General features: G+C 41.0%; 1 protein-coding gene across 2 annotated transcripts in view; it reads left to right on the top strand.

The window, feature by feature from the left end:
• The window catches only part of spire1a (spire-type actin nucleation factor 1a), a 28,842-nt gene that overhangs the window by 8,245 nt on the left and 3,111 nt on the right, over window positions 1-17,486 (top strand). The window contains exons 3-14 of one of the 2 annotated variants that reach the window (XM_041955536.1): window positions 5,466-5,735; window positions 7,283-7,408; window positions 9,750-9,821; window positions 9,959-10,123; window positions 10,342-10,428; window positions 11,233-11,362; window positions 13,098-13,145; window positions 13,463-13,617; window positions 14,008-14,089; window positions 14,237-14,379; window positions 16,385-16,414; window positions 17,348-17,485. In XM_041955536.1, the coding sequence (XP_041811470.1) occupies window positions 5,466-5,735; window positions 7,283-7,408; window positions 9,750-9,821; window positions 9,959-10,123; window positions 10,342-10,428; window positions 11,233-11,362; window positions 13,098-13,145; window positions 13,463-13,617; window positions 14,008-14,089; window positions 14,237-14,379; window positions 16,385-16,414; window positions 17,348-17,485 (1,446 nt within the window). The remainder of the gene's footprint in view (window positions 1-5,465; window positions 5,736-7,282; window positions 7,409-9,749; window positions 9,822-9,958; window positions 10,124-10,341; window positions 10,429-11,232; window positions 11,363-13,097; window positions 13,146-13,462; window positions 13,618-14,007; window positions 14,090-14,236; window positions 14,380-16,384; window positions 16,415-17,347; window position 17,486) is intronic. The other variant, XM_041955537.1, reaches the window with a different exon arrangement.

Genomic DNA, 17,486 nt, shown 5'->3' with positions numbered 1-17,486 from the left:
AAATCTCTATCCTACTTGCATCTTCACTGTCAGCTTTTATGTCCGTCACCCTGATGGCTTGAGATGAGCACGTATGATGTCAGTGATGGCTGTTCGATCCAGAGGGACGTTTTCTCAGTCTTCAGCAATTTTCCGGCCGGCTTCACAGATGAGTGCAAGCTCAACAGTATTTGACCAGCGGATATGAAAGAGCAGCATCGTGTTCTGTCCCACTATGAACTACGGTAGTGAATGAATGAAGCTGCAGACTGCAGCAGGCTGAGCATCCGCTCCTCTGGATTTTTTGCTCCGGTTATGTAACTGTCTGTGTTGTGGTAGCTTTGCTCTACTCCTGCAGCAAATGCTGAAGGCTTCTTAGCTGACTGCTCTGTGAACTCTGTGATGGCCACAGTGATGCCTTGGGCCGCAACTACAAAGGCAAGAGTGCGAATGTGTCAACTCACACCCAGAAATCATGTCAGACCACAAACAATACAGACTATTATATTAGAAATAATTGAATATTATAATATTACATTATATTGTTCTATTATTTTATTTTATTTATATATTGGCATATCCATAGACATCAACTTGACAACTGATAATGACTGACTGACTGTGTGCGAAAACACTCAGCAGCACATAAGCCTGACTTTTTCCTTTCTCGTGGGTTTGTGTGAGTGTTAGTGGTGCTCCTTGACACAATCCACTCATTCTTTGCCCGTCTGCGTACTGGCTGACTCACTGATGCTTTCCCCATCATGGATGCTCCTCTTGTACAGCTAAGAATATGCATATGTCCATTTTTCAACCCAGTCTCGTCTTTTAGGATTATTTGTCTGACTGGTTACAGTTTCCCTGATATGAGGTAAATAGCAAAAGAAGGTAAAAGTGCTATTTTACTTCATTTATTTAACCGTCATCTAACCAGGGGTGGTCACATTTAGGATGAATCACCTTTCCTAACAAGTTCTGGTCAAGAAAGCACAGCCTTGGGGCCAAAGGTCGCATGAGTTTTAGCATCACCAGAGGAAGAATTTATACTCATGAGTGAACTCCCTCCCTTGCCTGTCTGAGCCGTTTGGCCCGAAAGGAGACCAAGCAGATGCTTTAAATTATGTGCCCCTTTTTAATTTTATTTTCCTCATCAAAAGGCAAGTGTTTGCTAAGTGTACAGCTTTACCCATTTTAACTGGTTAAGTGGAAAAATTAGTCTTAATTTTGCTGAGTGGGCACAAACCTTGTTTGGAGAAAAAAGGTCCATTTCATACATGAAGATTTTCTTTCAGTATCAGCTTGTAGGATTTTTATCCAGCCTCTGAAGTCTTACTGTCATATAATATGTTTGCTATTTTCTGCTTGTCGGGAACTAGCTCTGTCAATGAACTTCTCGATTTCCCTCAGCAGACAAAGGTTACCATGAGTAAAAAATTCACTTCGCATTTGTCACTGATTCTCAAGATGATGCCTCAGACACTGGTCTTCATTGGAGAAGCCTCTAGTATAAAACAGCTCATTGTTGGAAAACATAAGCCCGAAGCACTTCTTACCCCGGGCAGTGATGTCATGCAGGAGCTGAGTATCACTATTTGTTTGTGGAGTGTGAGAAAAATTGCCTGTGAGGGAGGATGGAGTATATTCTGGATGGATCGTCAGTACAGTTTTTATGTTACACACTGGTTGTGATAATTGTGTATTTAGTTAACAGTAAGTATTGAGTCCATGTTAGTGATGCACAACACTAAAGCCAGATTTAATCTCAGCGAAACCTTTTTTTTCCTTTTACACCCATCTGACTCATCGCGCTGCATTTCCTCAAGAAACATTTGAAAATGTAGGCAGTTTGCTGCATTACCTGTGGTCGGCTAAGACCGCAGCTATTGGAACATATGTGTGTTTCATCCACCATGGCAGTCATCCACCTATCCTGGGTAGAGCCTGGTTTCAATTAGTGGTTTGCTACCAAACATTCCTGCTCGTGCCAGAAATCCACGGGGGGATTTTCTGTCCATCTTTTCCAACTTTTTATCCGCATACTTGCTCCTCCTTCTTCCTCATTCCTGCTCCTCTGCCCTGCCTCATTGCCTCGTTCCTCTGAGTCACAAGTCTTCAAATGAGATAGTGATGGGCAATTACAAGACCTAGCTGTTTTTCTTCCTCTTTCCTGTCCTGCCCCTCGCTCAGCCTGGGTTCTGGCTGTTGATCCTTAAGATGCCTCTTCCCTGTTCCATCTGACAAACAGTAAACTCATCTTGGCCTTCATTCAGTGACTACAGCCTTCAATTGTATGTTTTTCAAGCCATTTATGTCTGGGCATATTTGGCAAATTGAGTCCAAGCTAGACAGCTTAGATAGTAAACCAGATAATTATACAGAGTGGTTTAATTAATGATGTATTGAGCAGGCTCTTTCTGCACTAGCTACTGTTGAACCACTGGTCAGTTAATTATCACAAGCCATTTTTTGTTGGCAGGGATAAAATGGATTTGAACAGTAACTGTTGGCTAACCTTGCCTTGCCAGTGTGGCAAATGTCCCTCATTTAAAAATCTAGTTTAATGCAACTGCTTAGACTATACATGGATACAAGAGGATTTTCAAGAGGACTGTTGATGTTAGTTTACTATACATAGTCCAGTGTAAACCTTTGCATCCCTGTGGCCCATGAATAAGACCCCCCTCTGCTGTCTGTCGCTCCAGCATTCCCTCATATCTCTGCCCACTGTGGCGCATGTTGTCCTACAGATGGATTATAAGGTTACATAATAAAACACCAAGGAATAGAGTATTTATTTTAGCCCTGGACCAGGATTTTCAGCTACACACAGAGATGGTTGATGAATGATAGTGGTACAACACAACAAAACCAATCTCTCTCCAGGAAAGAATGGGATCAATAGGTTAGTACTGGAAAATTTAGAATAGAGATTGTTGCTACGTTCATGGTGTTTTAAGGACTCATATTTTTATTGATAGAAAGACATTGAATAGAGTTAAAATGACAGTCCAGGGATTTGAAGAAGAAATCTAAATCGAACTTTTGAATGGAATAGCCCCACATTTTTGCTGAAATCAGTCTTAGGCTCCAAAAACTATAACTGATAACTGATTTTCATAGGACAGTGACACCATGCTTCTCAGAGAGATCAGTGGCAAAAAACTATTGAAACTAGGGAAACATCTTAGTGAATTTAGTCCAAACGTAAGTGCTTCAAGTTTATGTGGCATGCCAGTTATATTATGTCTGTAATGGTTTTTCACCTCAGTTGCTGAAGTCAATGGGCCCAAACATGCTCAATCAACACCCTTCCCTTCTGTGCGCTACACTCCCAGACACGACAGCCAGGTGCTGTTCCTGGCACCGCTCCCGACCACAACCAGCCATGCCCATCAGTACCTGCTTCACCCATATCGACTCTCTGCTTTATATGGACAACTCCCTTTTTCAACAATGCCACTCCATCCCTGTCTGGATAGGAACACACAGTACAGTACTGGCTCACAGTATGCACCACTTGATAGCATACTTAACAGTGAGCTGATCATTTTGCTACCTTAACAAAGCCATTTCAAAATAGCTTTGAGGTATTGCTTGTTGTTGCCACGTTTAGACCTGCAGCGCTGCCATGTAATTATAAAGATGACAGAATGCAGTTCCAAAGCTGCCAAATTAATTGAAATTTGAATTGTATTCAAATGATTTCTCATAATTAAAGATATGCTGGAATTGCTATTAGGGCTAATAATGACATTTCTTGAATGGAACAGCATTGGCTGTTGTATGAAGTAATTCTGAGTGAATTTCGATCCTTTGTTTTTTGCAAACCATTGCATTGTTCTGTGGACATGCTCTATTGTGCTCTGTTAAAGAACTGAAGCCTGTTACACATTGCAAACACAGACACTTAGTCCACCACACAGTGACACAGACAAATGCACAAATCCACATTGAAATCCTGTGCAAACCTTGCAGCCACAGCAGACTGACACATGTCCCTTGCATATATTTATATATTTCTTTCAGGCTGAGAGTGCAATGTGGAGCTATTGTATTATAGGCTGGAAAATACAAATATTACAGGTGGTAGCAGGTGCTGAACATTACATAACTAATGTTGGGGTCACAGACAAAAACAAACTTCCTTAGTTATTGTGATGTCAGTTATCATTTCCAGTTATTGCTCCTGACTAAATTACTCAATTCACATAAAATTACAGATTGCAGAGTTAAATTTGGAAAAACACTTGCACTTGAAGAAAATATAGAAATAAAGTGTTGCATATTGACATTTATCTGTTTCCTATCTTGTTAAATCATTGTTCTGGTATCAATAATTATTAATAATAACATATAGTTAAAGGTAAATTGAGCAAATCGGCTATTTCAGAAGTGTGTATCTAACTGGTAGCCCTTCGCATTAATCAGTAGCCAGGAAGTAGCTCTCGGTTTCAAAAAGGTTGGTGACCCCTGCCCTCTGGATTCATATTTTAAAGGTGTTATCCAGAATCTGCATTTAGTGCTTTTTGGTTCATCTTGCTTCCAAACTCTTGTTGATCTGAGAGAACTGGTTGGATTAAGTTGTCTGGCTCTGCTGTGCCATGTAGAGGACTTGCCAACTGGGCATGCTGCAGTGAAAAAACAACTTTGCCTCGTCTTAGCCCGGTGATGGTTTGAGACATTAAGATGAGTTGGAAAAAAAGGTCATACTCTGTTTATTAATGAGGGGAAGCAGTGATGAAATGAAATCATCCCCAGATTCTGGTAATAATCATCCTGTTTGGATGAACACTGTGGCCTTGTTTCACATCTGGTTTGAGGACATGAACTGTCTTCTTGTCTGCTCAGGTGAATTGAGCTTGTTGTGGATAGTTGTTTATCTGAGACAGGGGTGCAATGAAATTGGGTCTCATCCATGAGGATGTGCTGGTGTGCATTAATTATAAAGCAGCAGGGGCAGAGAGAACATGAAATGGAGTGTAGTCTGTCAGCTGCAAGGAACACAATTTTGGCACACATAACAGGAAGTAAACAAAATGTCAATGGACAGGAAAAAAATAATTTTAATACCTTAGCTAAATTAGAAATGTCCCTCCAGCTGGGACAAATATGTTTACTTAATTGTCAAGCTGATGAACATTTAATGTCATGTGTACACCTGAATGATATTTATGAATTCATAATTTGACTCAATTCACCATGTGTGCACCAAAATCAGCAATAACAAAATGTAGCACTGAGCAGGTATTGGAGTGTATGATTGCTGTAATAATATTCATATTCTGTTTATTCCTCCTGCCTTTCATTTCAGTAAAAGATCTGATCTTATCAAAGGCATTGGCTGTCGGTCTTAACTTGATAAATGAATCCTTTGAGACTGTAACTATGATAAAATTCACCTGTAAAAACTAAACTCATCCTACATTATTATTTTTTTCCGAAGCAAAGCAATGAAATTTTCATCCCATTTGTCCATTGTCCCACAGATTATTGACTCGCTGGGTGTCATGATCTACAAAGCTCTGGACTATGGCCTCAAAGAAAACGAGGAGCGTGAACTCAGCCCGCCGCTGGAGCGCCTGATCGACATGATGACCAACACCGAAGACACTGAGAGCGATCCCTGTCCCGACGAGGGCTATGAGGCCACAGAGGAGGAGGACGAGTGTGAAGAAGAAGAAGAGGAGGAGGAGGAGCCCGTCTCTGCTACCACCACCAGCTCAGTTAGAATTCGCAGCTATCGAGACATCGTCACGGTAGGTCGTTGGAGGGATTGCGGAGCATTTCATAAATGCTTGATTTCTGTTTTTCTATAGATGCTGGTTGAAGACACACAGTGCTTAGCTGCAGGTGATCAGTGCAGATGGCAAAAGTAGAATCGTCACTCTCTGTCATACACCAATAATAATTTTCTGCAGCAGTTTGATCAGTCATGGTTTGAGGGATCAGGCTGATGAAGAGCCATGCCGGATTGAAGTGGCACAGCGAATTATTGAAGTTATCATAGGCCTGTTAAATGCACAGATTGTTCCTTTGCTTTGAATATTCCTTCCTTTATTCTGCATTAGGTGTTTGCACATTTTTGTTTTTTCCTCCCACATTTTTACATCAACAGAGCAGCTCATCCACTCACCATCATCACTCCTGCTCCAAACAAACTCCCCTGATAGGGGCCATCATACTGTAAATTCCCCAAGCAGCCTCTGAAATATGAGGCTGGTAATTATAGCTATGTAAACACACTGGTATTTGGGGAATAGGCTTAGAAACTTTCACAGCCTGTTCCTTCCATATAATGAACCTGGTGTAGAACACAAATATTAGGTCTGTTTGCTGCCCAGTGCGTGTCTAGCCTGGCCCCTAATTCCTCCAACAATCATTCTCTTGAGCGTAAACTGCTATACGTTGGTATGACATGGCTAGATTGGATAACTACACATTCCTGACTGACCACCTTCCTTTACTTTTATTTTGCTGTTTTGTCAGGCAGAGGTAGGCTGGGTCGGTAAGGGCTCACTGAGACGAGAAGATGAAAGAACTTGCTAGTGAAACATCCCACTAAGACAGGAATAGTTAGACGTTGAATGCACTGAATGGGTGTCATCAAGTGAGGAGTGGCTACGTTAGCTGTCATCCTGTTACCTAACCTGTCATTCTGGAGGTTTGGATTGTTGTATTTTACACCAAATCTCCAAACTGTGACATACATACATACATGCATAAATACATACAGCTCTCTTTCAGGTTCTGCAAGAGATAAAGTTTTGAGTCTGATACACATCATTGTTTTGAGCAGAAACAGTGGAAACCACCGATGCAGCTGTATTTTAAGCATGCCAGTAAACACTCACTGCTCAGGTGTCATCTTACCTGTGAATTTCTCTTAAGCGGATGAGGAAAGAGACTCTTTTTGACATTCCTGTGGTGAGCCAAGCCCATCAGAAGAACATGGAAATATGTCATTGATCTGGTTTCCTCCTTTGTCACTGGAGATAATTTGACAGCTCATCCATTATTCCGACAGGCAGCCTCTATTATCATCACAATCAGTCAAATACCACAAGGGTCAGAGCTTTAAATGGTGCAGAAGCAATGCTAGTCAGGCGACGTCACGCCCACTGGATAATCAGGTTCATGTTGATAGTTGTTGTTTACACATTTTCATGTTTTTAGACACACCATGGCCCTATGGATAGCAATGTCAACCTGTTGGACTTTCGATTTTATATATGCAATCAAAAACAACAACAACAAAAAAACATTTAATATATAAAACACATTCCTTCCTTTATCTCCCCTACAGCTATGTTCTTCCCACCTGCCCAGCCCATCAGATGCCCCCAACCATTACCAGGCTGTGTGTCGTGCTCTCTATGCCGAGACAAGGGAACTACACACCTTTCTGGAGAAAATCAAGAGTGCCAAGGAGGTAAGACTGTAGCATATGACTTCAGCGAGTTCTTGATAAACTTACGTATGAAGTGAGTCACCTAAACCTATTTCAAAAAGAATTCCCATTTCCAAAGTCACATACTTTTGTCCATGAGTCATAACTCAAATCATCTGATTCATTTGCACATCACAAGCCTATCAAAATATGAACGCAAGGGATGGGGAAAACTGTGCTCAGAGACATAGATCAGATAAGAGGATATGAGAAAGAACCAAACTGTCTTGTCCCCGGGGTTTACCACACGCTTTGATACGTGGATTTACTGTGTACAATTCAGTTGGTTGAATTAGGATCAGTTAGGCCAAGAGGCCCTCTAAAGCTGGGAATAGAAAATACCAGAGTGGTGCCCAGAAAATGCACAATAGCAACAAAGCAGCCCACAAAGTCCTAATGGTCCAGAAGATGGAGACTGTGTTGGTGTCCCTGTCTAACCCCCTGGTCAGGCCAGCCGAGAACTCAACACTTGGCATGATCTTAATTCTGCATGGATGTGATTTGGCATCTGGTTTCTCATGTGGGTATACTAGCAAATTGGCAGATTTACTTCTGTTAAGTGGAGCATTGGTGTTGCAGTAATAGAGTACGATTAGTGAGGGATTCCCCATTGAACTTCTTAGAGACAGAATGTTAACGGTTAACCAACCGTCAACCAAGATATGCTGGAATTCACTTTTTTTTTTAACTGAAATAATTCATTGAAAATGTTAGCATGATAATACTAATGATAATAATAATAAAGATAATAATACCATGATAGAAATACACCATGTAAGATGTGGCAAGCAGCTTGAGCAGACCCAGATATTATAGATCAGTGTATATTTTCAATTAAGAAAGTAGTGTTAATGCAATTTGTTTTAGCAATTATTGACACAAAATACAACCCATGGCCTCCATTCTTAAAATGACTGCACAATTTCTTGATAAGAAATGTCCTGTTATCCTTATAATGTGCACCTGACATTAATAATAGTCCTTTAAAATGTATGCATTCTTCCTTCTTATGAAGTCTTTCTTAATAAAGTCTTTCTAAAAAGTGCAGTATAGAGCTGGTTGCTACACATCCATGCCCTACCCCATGCAAGCATTCAAGATAGACATCAAATGACAAATCTTTCTACTTTTTTGTGTTCTCTGAGTTGAGTGGAGAGAAGATGTAGCCACATGACTTATTACATAGCTTGTCAGACAGCGTAGCTTTACCGTAGAGTACGTACACTCACAGGATACATGCTGGCTGTGAGTTCTGCAGGAATTATGATTCATGCAAACAATCTTATGTAACATATGGTTATAGAATCAAGTTTAACCTCATTACGGCAATTTAAGAAGATTACAGGAGGGGGACTACCAGGCCAAAGGGGCTGCTTTGCACTTCCTTGAGCTGAATGTTACTGGATAATTGCTAATGAGTAACCATACACAGTACCATTCATCACACATGCTTACAAATTAGGAGGTTGGTCAGTGAGTCTCTCTTTCAGTGTGTTTCACTGTTTTTATGTTTCTCTCTTCCCTGTCAGTGTGTGTTAGCTTCCTGTCATTGGATTCCCCCCATCTTATCTGCCAGTCTAGCAATAAACCGAAAATCGTCAGCGAGATGTTAAATGTTGGGTCTTGGGTAAGAATAGGTGGAAGATAAATTGGCACCAGGATTGCATTTGGATATAAGAAAAGAACTAGTTCAGATTATTTGAAAAAAGATTAGGAAGAAGGAAGGTGTTTGAGCAGTAAACAAGGGTGTGATGAATAGATGTGGAGATAAAAAGGAAAGTAGCTGTCAGCAGGAGCTTTTAGGTACTGTGTTTAATCTCAGAGCCATATCATTTGACATGTTAGATGCATCTGCCCTGACACAACTCGATAAACCAGAACTTAACTCGAGCCTCTTAGATTTGTATTTATTGTGAGTACAATATTTGCTACATGCAGCTGATTTAGAGTAAGCTTTATGAAAAAGGATGCACATCTTTAATATGTCAACAAGGAGGGTGATCCTTAGCCTTACTCAGTTTGACATTTGAACTAGTCACCCAGAAATTTCACTAACTAGCTTGTGCACTGACTGTTCAGTAGGCAAACAGTAACAGCAGCCAGTAGTTGACTATTGGCTTCTTCATTTCCCTCTGGAACACTGCCAATATTGGATGGATATCGACATGCTCATGTGAAACAACATCCATTGATGAATTAACCAGAATACTTTAAAAAATATGGGCAATTAGCCATTGACCTATACTTAACCCCAGTGCTGTGAATGCAGTGGTGCACCAACTGAAAATCATGACAACATTTTTAATGTCTTTATTTTGTCTAGAACCTTCGGAAAATGGAGGGTGAGACTCAGGAACCTGTTAAAGACCTCAATGAGCTGCAAAATGCAGACTGGGTAAGTGTTAGTGTACTAACTACACCACTAGATTTAACACTGTGACCATGTGTTGGTAATCACATAACTTCTGTGCACATGTTTTCTGACCTCAACTGCATTAAATATGACATTACATCTTTTTTTGTCTCCACCAGGCACGGTTCTGGGTGCAGGTGATGCGAGATCTACGGGATGGCGTTAAGTTGAAGAAGGTTCAGGAACGTCAGTATAACCCACTGCCCATTGAATACCAGCTCACACCTTACGAAATGCTGATGGACGACATCCGCTCCAAACGCTACAAGCTGCGGAAGGTCATGGTAAGGAGTTTTATTAACCTTCAGGCCCACTTTGAGCAGATATTTATATTTATCTATTACCTCTGTGTTTGTGAATAAACCAAGGCTGGAATACATGTTCCTACATTTTCATAAGCTGCATGTCTTCATAGTATGTTCCCGCTAACCCTAGCCTCTTCAGTGCAGTTTTAAAAAATACAAAAACATGAGCTACATCAAGTTTGACTATGTCATTCCAGGTGAATGGGGACATCCCACCAAGGTTAAAGAAGAGCGCACATGAGATCATTCTTGAATTCATCAGGTCTCGACCACCTCTCAACCCTGTGAGTTACACACAACATGGTGCCAGTAATCCATCAGGATACAGGATACATTCTTCATTGTTGCGTAATTAAGCCTGCAATCTTAAAGAAGTACAGAATAATGTTAGTTTTACCCCATGCAGTATGTCAGTATACAGTCATCAGATCAGCAGTAACAGTGAAGTTTATTTATTATTCATTTATTAATGATGGAAAACAACCTGACATGAAACAGAGATGTGGAGAACAAACTGGACAGTCTCTGATTCCAAAAAAGTTGCAACACTGTGTTAGACATGAATAAAAAAAGAGTATGCTAATTTGCAAACAAACTGTATTTACTGACAACAGTTTAATGAAATGTCCCTGAGCTTATGTAGAAACATCCTTTATACAATCATGTGTTCACAAAGTGGTGAACCTCGCTCCATCCTTGCTTGTGAAGGACTGGGTCTTTCGAGGATGCTCCTTTTATACCCAATCATGAAACTCTCACCTGTGAAGAGAATGACTAGAAATGACTGATATGATAAATATCTTCCATATTTAACCTGGTTGTCAAAACAATATTTTGTTGTCTCTTATTATTCAATTACATTGACATTCACTGTAAATACCAAATGACTGGGTGTGAAGGACGGGGAACATGATGTGACATGCACACACACACACACCACCATGTGATGACGAACAGAATGCTGTAGTTAGATGACGTAATGCAATGTCAAAACATGCACTCTTTCTCTTGAGGTGTGAGGGTTAAATCTCTGTTCGGTTTCCACGGAGATGGCCATCGATTGCTCACTTGTGCGGTTGTCATGTCAGGTCTCAGCCCGTAAACTGAAACCCCACCCGCCACGTCCCCGGAGCCTCCACGAGCGACTGCTGGAGGACATCAAAGCTGAAAGGAAGCTCAGGCCGGTCTCACCGGACATGATCCGCCGAAGCCGCCTGGGTAAGCCACTAACAGCTGATGAAAGATATACTGATGTTTATATGCTGACATGCATGCACAAGTGGCTAAAGATTAATGGATTTTTTGCAACACCTGAGTATAACTTAAACAAATTATTGGACGTTTTGTTCAAACTATCAAACCTAAACCTTTTTGTTTTATTGGAAGGAATCCTTCCAATGACTTTCTGCATGGCTGCTCTTTATGAGCCCTACCAGGGAAAAAAAAACAAACATTAACCATGACTTGATCATTTTTAACCACATCCATGATGATTACTCTAACAGCCCTCTTCCTACATCGATCTCTCAAGTTGTCAGAAGTGTCGAAGTGTTTAAACAAGGATCACTTGGACTGCAGCTGTGCGCCTTCATTTGTTTGCTAAGCTTGCAGTGCTGCAGTAATTGTGGTTACTGATAAGTTGTAATTCCAGTCAATGTAATTCTAGCAATGTAACGCTGCTCTTCATGGTCACAAGAGGTGGATAATCTTTCTGCTATGCAGACGTCATAATTGGCCAATTGGATCTTAAGTTTCAAACCATTTAAAGCTTTAATCAAATCAAAACTAAATATGTTGTCAGTCTATACCATACATTGCTGTTTAATCGACACCTTTTGTTAGGGGACTTAACAGTGTTACATGGAGCAGTTGCATAATCACACATATGGACAGCTGTAGGGGTTGTCTTAAACTGTTGCTGAAAATAATATGGTCCTTTATAATCTTAGATTTTCAGAATGTTTTTTAAACTTGGATGATTCATTCAGTTCATCATCCATTTTAACTCTTGTGGATTTCTTTTTTCTCCTATTTGCTTCCATTTCCTTTTTTTCCCCTTACAACCATGGGCATATCTGTCAGTCATGCGACCTCTTAGCATGTCTTACAGTTTTGATTCATCAGGTAAAGTTTCACATCACCTATTGTGTTTCTTGATTTGTTGAACGTTGTGTTTCATTCCAGGCTATTCTAGGTTTGGCTCCTGATTGAAATACACACACCCTCTTTTTTTCCATCCCTGTGACACACTACTGTGTTTTACTGGCTGTTGTCAAACAGACACCTGTACCTGAGGAAGAAATGGGTCAACACAGTGCAACCTTATCTTAGGCTGCATGAACATCTTAGTATTTATTCAGTTTTGCAAGGTCTTAATGGGATGTAAAATAAAAACTGCTTCAGAGCAGAAAATCTACATTTAAGGCATGTTATGATATAAATTACCAGTATGGCCTGTATATGGTAGTTACTGACAGGGGCTGTCTGTGGTCTAGGTGATGAGGGATAGCCACAGTTAGAGCCAGTAGGGTGAGATTACATATCATCACTCTGCCCTGCTTGTTGCCCTAATCTGCTCTCACTGTGGAATATGAAGAAATTACATAACACTCGTATCAGCAGCCTATCTCAGATAAATAGCTGAATGGCAGATCACAGTCTGAATGTAGCACTGCCGTCTCATCGGATGACCATAATCCACATGGATGTACGGTAATAACCTTTTGCACTGTGGCTGCACTCATCGTCTTTCTCTGCTTTCCTGGCACTTCCCTTCCCTTACTGTCCCTTATTTATGTGTGAATGTATCACACAGAATCCCCTCAATTCACACCTGGCCTGACAGATGCTTGTTGTTGTCAAATCCTCTTTGTGGTACCAATCTGTTGTCAGGGATGGAAATATCAATGTGTGTGGTGCTCCTGAAGGTTATATTCCCTTAATTCATTTACAGGTGCAGGGAAAAGCATCAGCACGCCCCAGGACTTGTTCCGCAGCTCAGGTAAAGCACTCATGAAGCGATGTCTCGTGGGTATGAAGCCAGCAACACTGGTATGATCCTTTGTATTGGCCTTTGTCATGAAGGTGTTTTCAGTCTAGTTTCCTTCAAAATCTGTAACATAAGCATATGGTTGGGGTTTATTTTCACCATGTGGTCTGTGTATACTGATTCTGTGGTATCCAGCAGTAACAAAACAAAGACACCCATAGTTTACATAGGAGGCATGATGACCGCCTGTAAAGATAAGGAAATAGGTCATGAGAATTTATGGTGCACACCATACAACACTGCTCATAACCAAAATCTTTTCCCTGCAGACACTCCTGATGCACCCAGGAAGTTGGCTGTCAGTACGCAGTCTCTGGCCAGTGGCACCACGGGACCCAATCAAGGTGGAGTGCAGCCCCTTAGCCAGAGGAAGAGGCTGCTTAGAGCGCCCACACTGGCCGAGCTGGACAGCTCTGAATCTGATGTAAGATGTCTGACTCTTGTTGGCTCTGATCATAAAATGATTCTTGATCCAGTTCCAGTTTAGCAACTTGAAAAATGTTTGTGCAGAATCTTGCAGCTCACAATCAGCACAGCTAGTTAGCTTAGCAAAAGGTAGAAAAATGACACATCGCAATAACTCAAGTAAAGCTTTTTATTTCCAAAAACATGATTCAGTTCTGTTACATCAGCCCAAAAATCATTAACCAAATATTCAAAATATGTTAATTGAATTCGCTTTAATTGTCTTTTTTTTTTTGAAACAGGCTTTTCTATGTCTAAGGGAACTGAACTGGATTTTGTTTTGCCCAGCAATGTTCAAAGTCATTGAATGCTGTCAGTATCATGTAACTTAATGTGTTCTGATTGACAGGAGGAGCCCACACGGAGCAGCTCCAGTATGTCCACGTCTTTGATCGATGACACGTCACCCGAGTCTGTCATAGGCAAGAAGGGTAAGCGCATGCCTGGAACATGTTGCCATATATCAGTCGACCACTGCAAACATATCTAAGTTGTTCACATAAAACTTTGAGTAGTCAGCTTTTCAGAATGTTTAAGCTGTCTTCACGTGCTGTTCTTTTTTTGTCCTGTGTCTCCAGCTCCTCCAAAGTTCCTGCCCATGTCCGCCACCCCACAGCCGGACAAGCGTCAGTCGCCACAGAGGCGGCACTCCATCGAGAAGGAGGCACCCACCAGTGTCCACCCCTTTGCACCTCCGTCCAAACAGACCTCCAAGTCTTTGGTATGTCAGCTATAGAAGCTATTCTGGATTCTTTATAGAGGGCTGTATAGATGGATGAACGAAAGCCTCTAAGCTCAATGACAGATCTGTAACATCCCACCTGGTTTAACAAACGTTGCATTACAAACATAACAGATTTTGCTACGTCAATTATAAATATACCAACGTTAGGTGATTAAACTAAGATGGTATATCACATTCTTGGTTGTACAACTAAGATTATTTTCCTTAAATGTCACTGCTGTCAGGATTTCTAATCAGTCAAATGTAAATCAGTTTGCACAATAATAAAATTTGACAGAATGAAGAGGGTGATATAAGTACAAACATGTGAATTGCAGAGTTTGTGGAATAACAAATCATACACGTGGAGATCACAATGTGAATGAACTCTGGTTTAATCTGCCAACAGTGGTCATACAATTCTATATCTGTTGAAGCTGGTCCCGTCCAGTGACTGGTGATTTGTTTGCAGTGAGATCATTGGCTCTCTGGGTGACTCTGTGTCGGTCGTATGATTCCAGTGAGGTTGATGGATGTAATTGAAACCACAGGACAGGCCACTGTATGGAGGGGATGTAGTTGGAAATGGTTCATTCTCACCACTCGCTAGTTTAATGGCAGACATCTGGCGCCAAACCAGAGGCCCTACCCAAAGATCATCAAATCAGAAGAAATACTCTTAAAGCCCTTGAGGAGATGGCTCTCTTGGGGACACATCACACCATTTCAGTATTTCTTTCTTCTTTTTTTTTTTTTTTAACCTTTATGCTTTTCATGTTAGTGATGACTTCCTGCCATCTTGCCTTGTAAATTAATAATTAAACTTCTTTGTGATAGATTAAGGCAGTCAAAAGCCACACATTTACAGTTTTCTAGTCCTCCTTTTCATGATACAAAGTAATTTCTTTCACCATAAATCATGTTTTTTCCCTTTTCTCTCTTTATTACAAACACGCACATGCTCAAACATGCTTTGCCGTCGCATAGATACTCGCAGCTCAGCCTCCCGAGTCGATGTAAAACAATAAGATCCTTGTTGCAGTTCCCTGCCCCTTCTGGTATTCATGTTAGAACTCATTAAAATGTTTACACTGGTCAGCTGTCTTATTCCAAAGACTGACTCACAGTCATTTCCTGTTTTATTAAATGCCGCAGCTCATAAAGGACCCTAGTGCCAAGGTAACATGGTCAACCTTCTGTATACCTGTCACCATCAGCCCATTTTGAAATTTTTGGTTCATAGTAGCATTTTTTTCTATATTGGAACAGTAGAAAACCGGAGAGCGGGACAGGCGAAGCAAGAATGTGTAAGATGTAGGTCTGCAGCACCAGTAGACCCCAGCTGTGATCCTTGGTGTTGATGAAGCAGCAGACAGAACGAAATCATGAGATGAAGAAAGTTTCCATCTCCTCCTCTTGAGTCGGATCCTATCAGATGATTTTCCAGTCATGGGACTTTCTGTTAAGACGTTCATATGAAATTGAATTTCATACCACACATGAGTTGAAATAACAGTTGATTTAATGTCATAAGATGATGCAAAAAGATAAGATTGTGAAATAATGTATGAATGCTTGGGACTCTTACAAAACTACACGAAACACTTGTTTTTTTGTTCTGTTGTTCTAATATCTTTATCAAAGTAGGCTTCAGATAATAATGTAATTGGGAGCCTCTCCCTCTCAGGTTCATTCCTGAAATGTTTAGGAATTTTCTGCATGGGTTCATGTGTGAATGGGAGCAGAGATTGATATATAAGCAACATTTCAGGAAACATGCCGGTATGGCTGTATTGTGAATGAAAGCAGCAACGTTGCAGGGACAAACATGAAAAGGGTTACATCCCTCTGATGAATCCCAAGCGTCTTCATCCCAGTAATTTAGCGGTAGCTACGTGTGAAAGAGAATAGAGATTCATGTAGTTCTTGTATGTGATTAGCTTGTCGAAATGTAAAGACCTGCTTCTGTTTGAATGTCTTGTTCCCTCTGTCTGCTGGTCAGGTGGAAGCTGCCAGTGGTGCTCAGGGCACGGTATGTCACTGTTACTGCACATTATCAAAGGCACATAACACTGTGTAGGGAGCCGATCCAGAAAACCGTATAATTCAATAGACTTGTTTTAGATGAATGGGACCATTTGTGTGAACGGGAGATCTGTGGCATAGTGAAAATAGCTCAGGGAGAGTTAAAAAGGAAATAGACAAGAGTTGAGAAATGATCTGTAAACATCCACCGCTCACATTTTCTAATCCAAGCCAAATGAAAGTAGAAGTAAATGATCGGTGAGGAATTTCCCTGAGCAATTTTCACTCCTGTGGAGTTTCGCATTTAGCTATTCAGATGAGGAAAAAAAAAGAGATTAGTATGTTGAAAGTGGTGAATAGACTCTCAAGTATGTCACAGATGTCCTGGCGACCACAGATTGCACCATGATGGGGGTCCACTTGCAAATTTTTTTTCAAGGAAACCAATCAAAAATGTATATGGAAAACAGTCATAGTATAGTTATAAGTCCATTGAGTGATGTTAAAATAAAGCATATGGTGCCTACATTTGGTAAGAGAATCACTGAAGATAAACTGACTGCCAAAAGCCGTGGACCACCACCATGACGGGTGTGTAACGTCACCAGGATGCTTTGTATTTCTCTTCATTGTCACACTGTCATGTCAGTACAAGCATCATTTGTGGGTTCACATAGAGTGAAGAAGACTGGTGTTTTCACCTTCACCACCTCATCGCATGCTTGGTCTTCTGGAAAAGTGGTGCGCAGTGCCTGTTTTTAGTTTGGTGGAATCAGTATGACTCCATTGCTCGGATTGTGCATTTAGCCACATTAACACGGTGTTGGTGTCATCGGCAGCAGATCCCATCACGTCTTGCTGTTGCACTGTTTTGGGCCGTCTGTTTCCTGATCTCCGTACGTGTTGGTTTGTTGACGTGGTGTGTGGGTTTTTCCTCCAGGAGGAGTTCTGCTACCCAGTGGAGTGTCTGGCTCTGACGGTGGAGGAGGTGATGCACATCCGGCAGGTTCTGGTCAAGGCTGAGCTGGAGAAGTTTCAGCAGTACAAAGATGTCTACACCGCTCTCAAGAAAGGAAAGG

Source organism: Chelmon rostratus, chromosome 16, assembly GCF_017976325.1.
Source record: "Chelmon rostratus isolate fCheRos1 chromosome 16, fCheRos1.pri, whole genome shotgun sequence".
NCBI lineage: Eukaryota > Metazoa > Chordata > Actinopteri > Chaetodontiformes > Chaetodontidae > Chelmon > Chelmon rostratus.
This window is presented reverse-complemented; position numbering and strand designations above follow the sequence as displayed.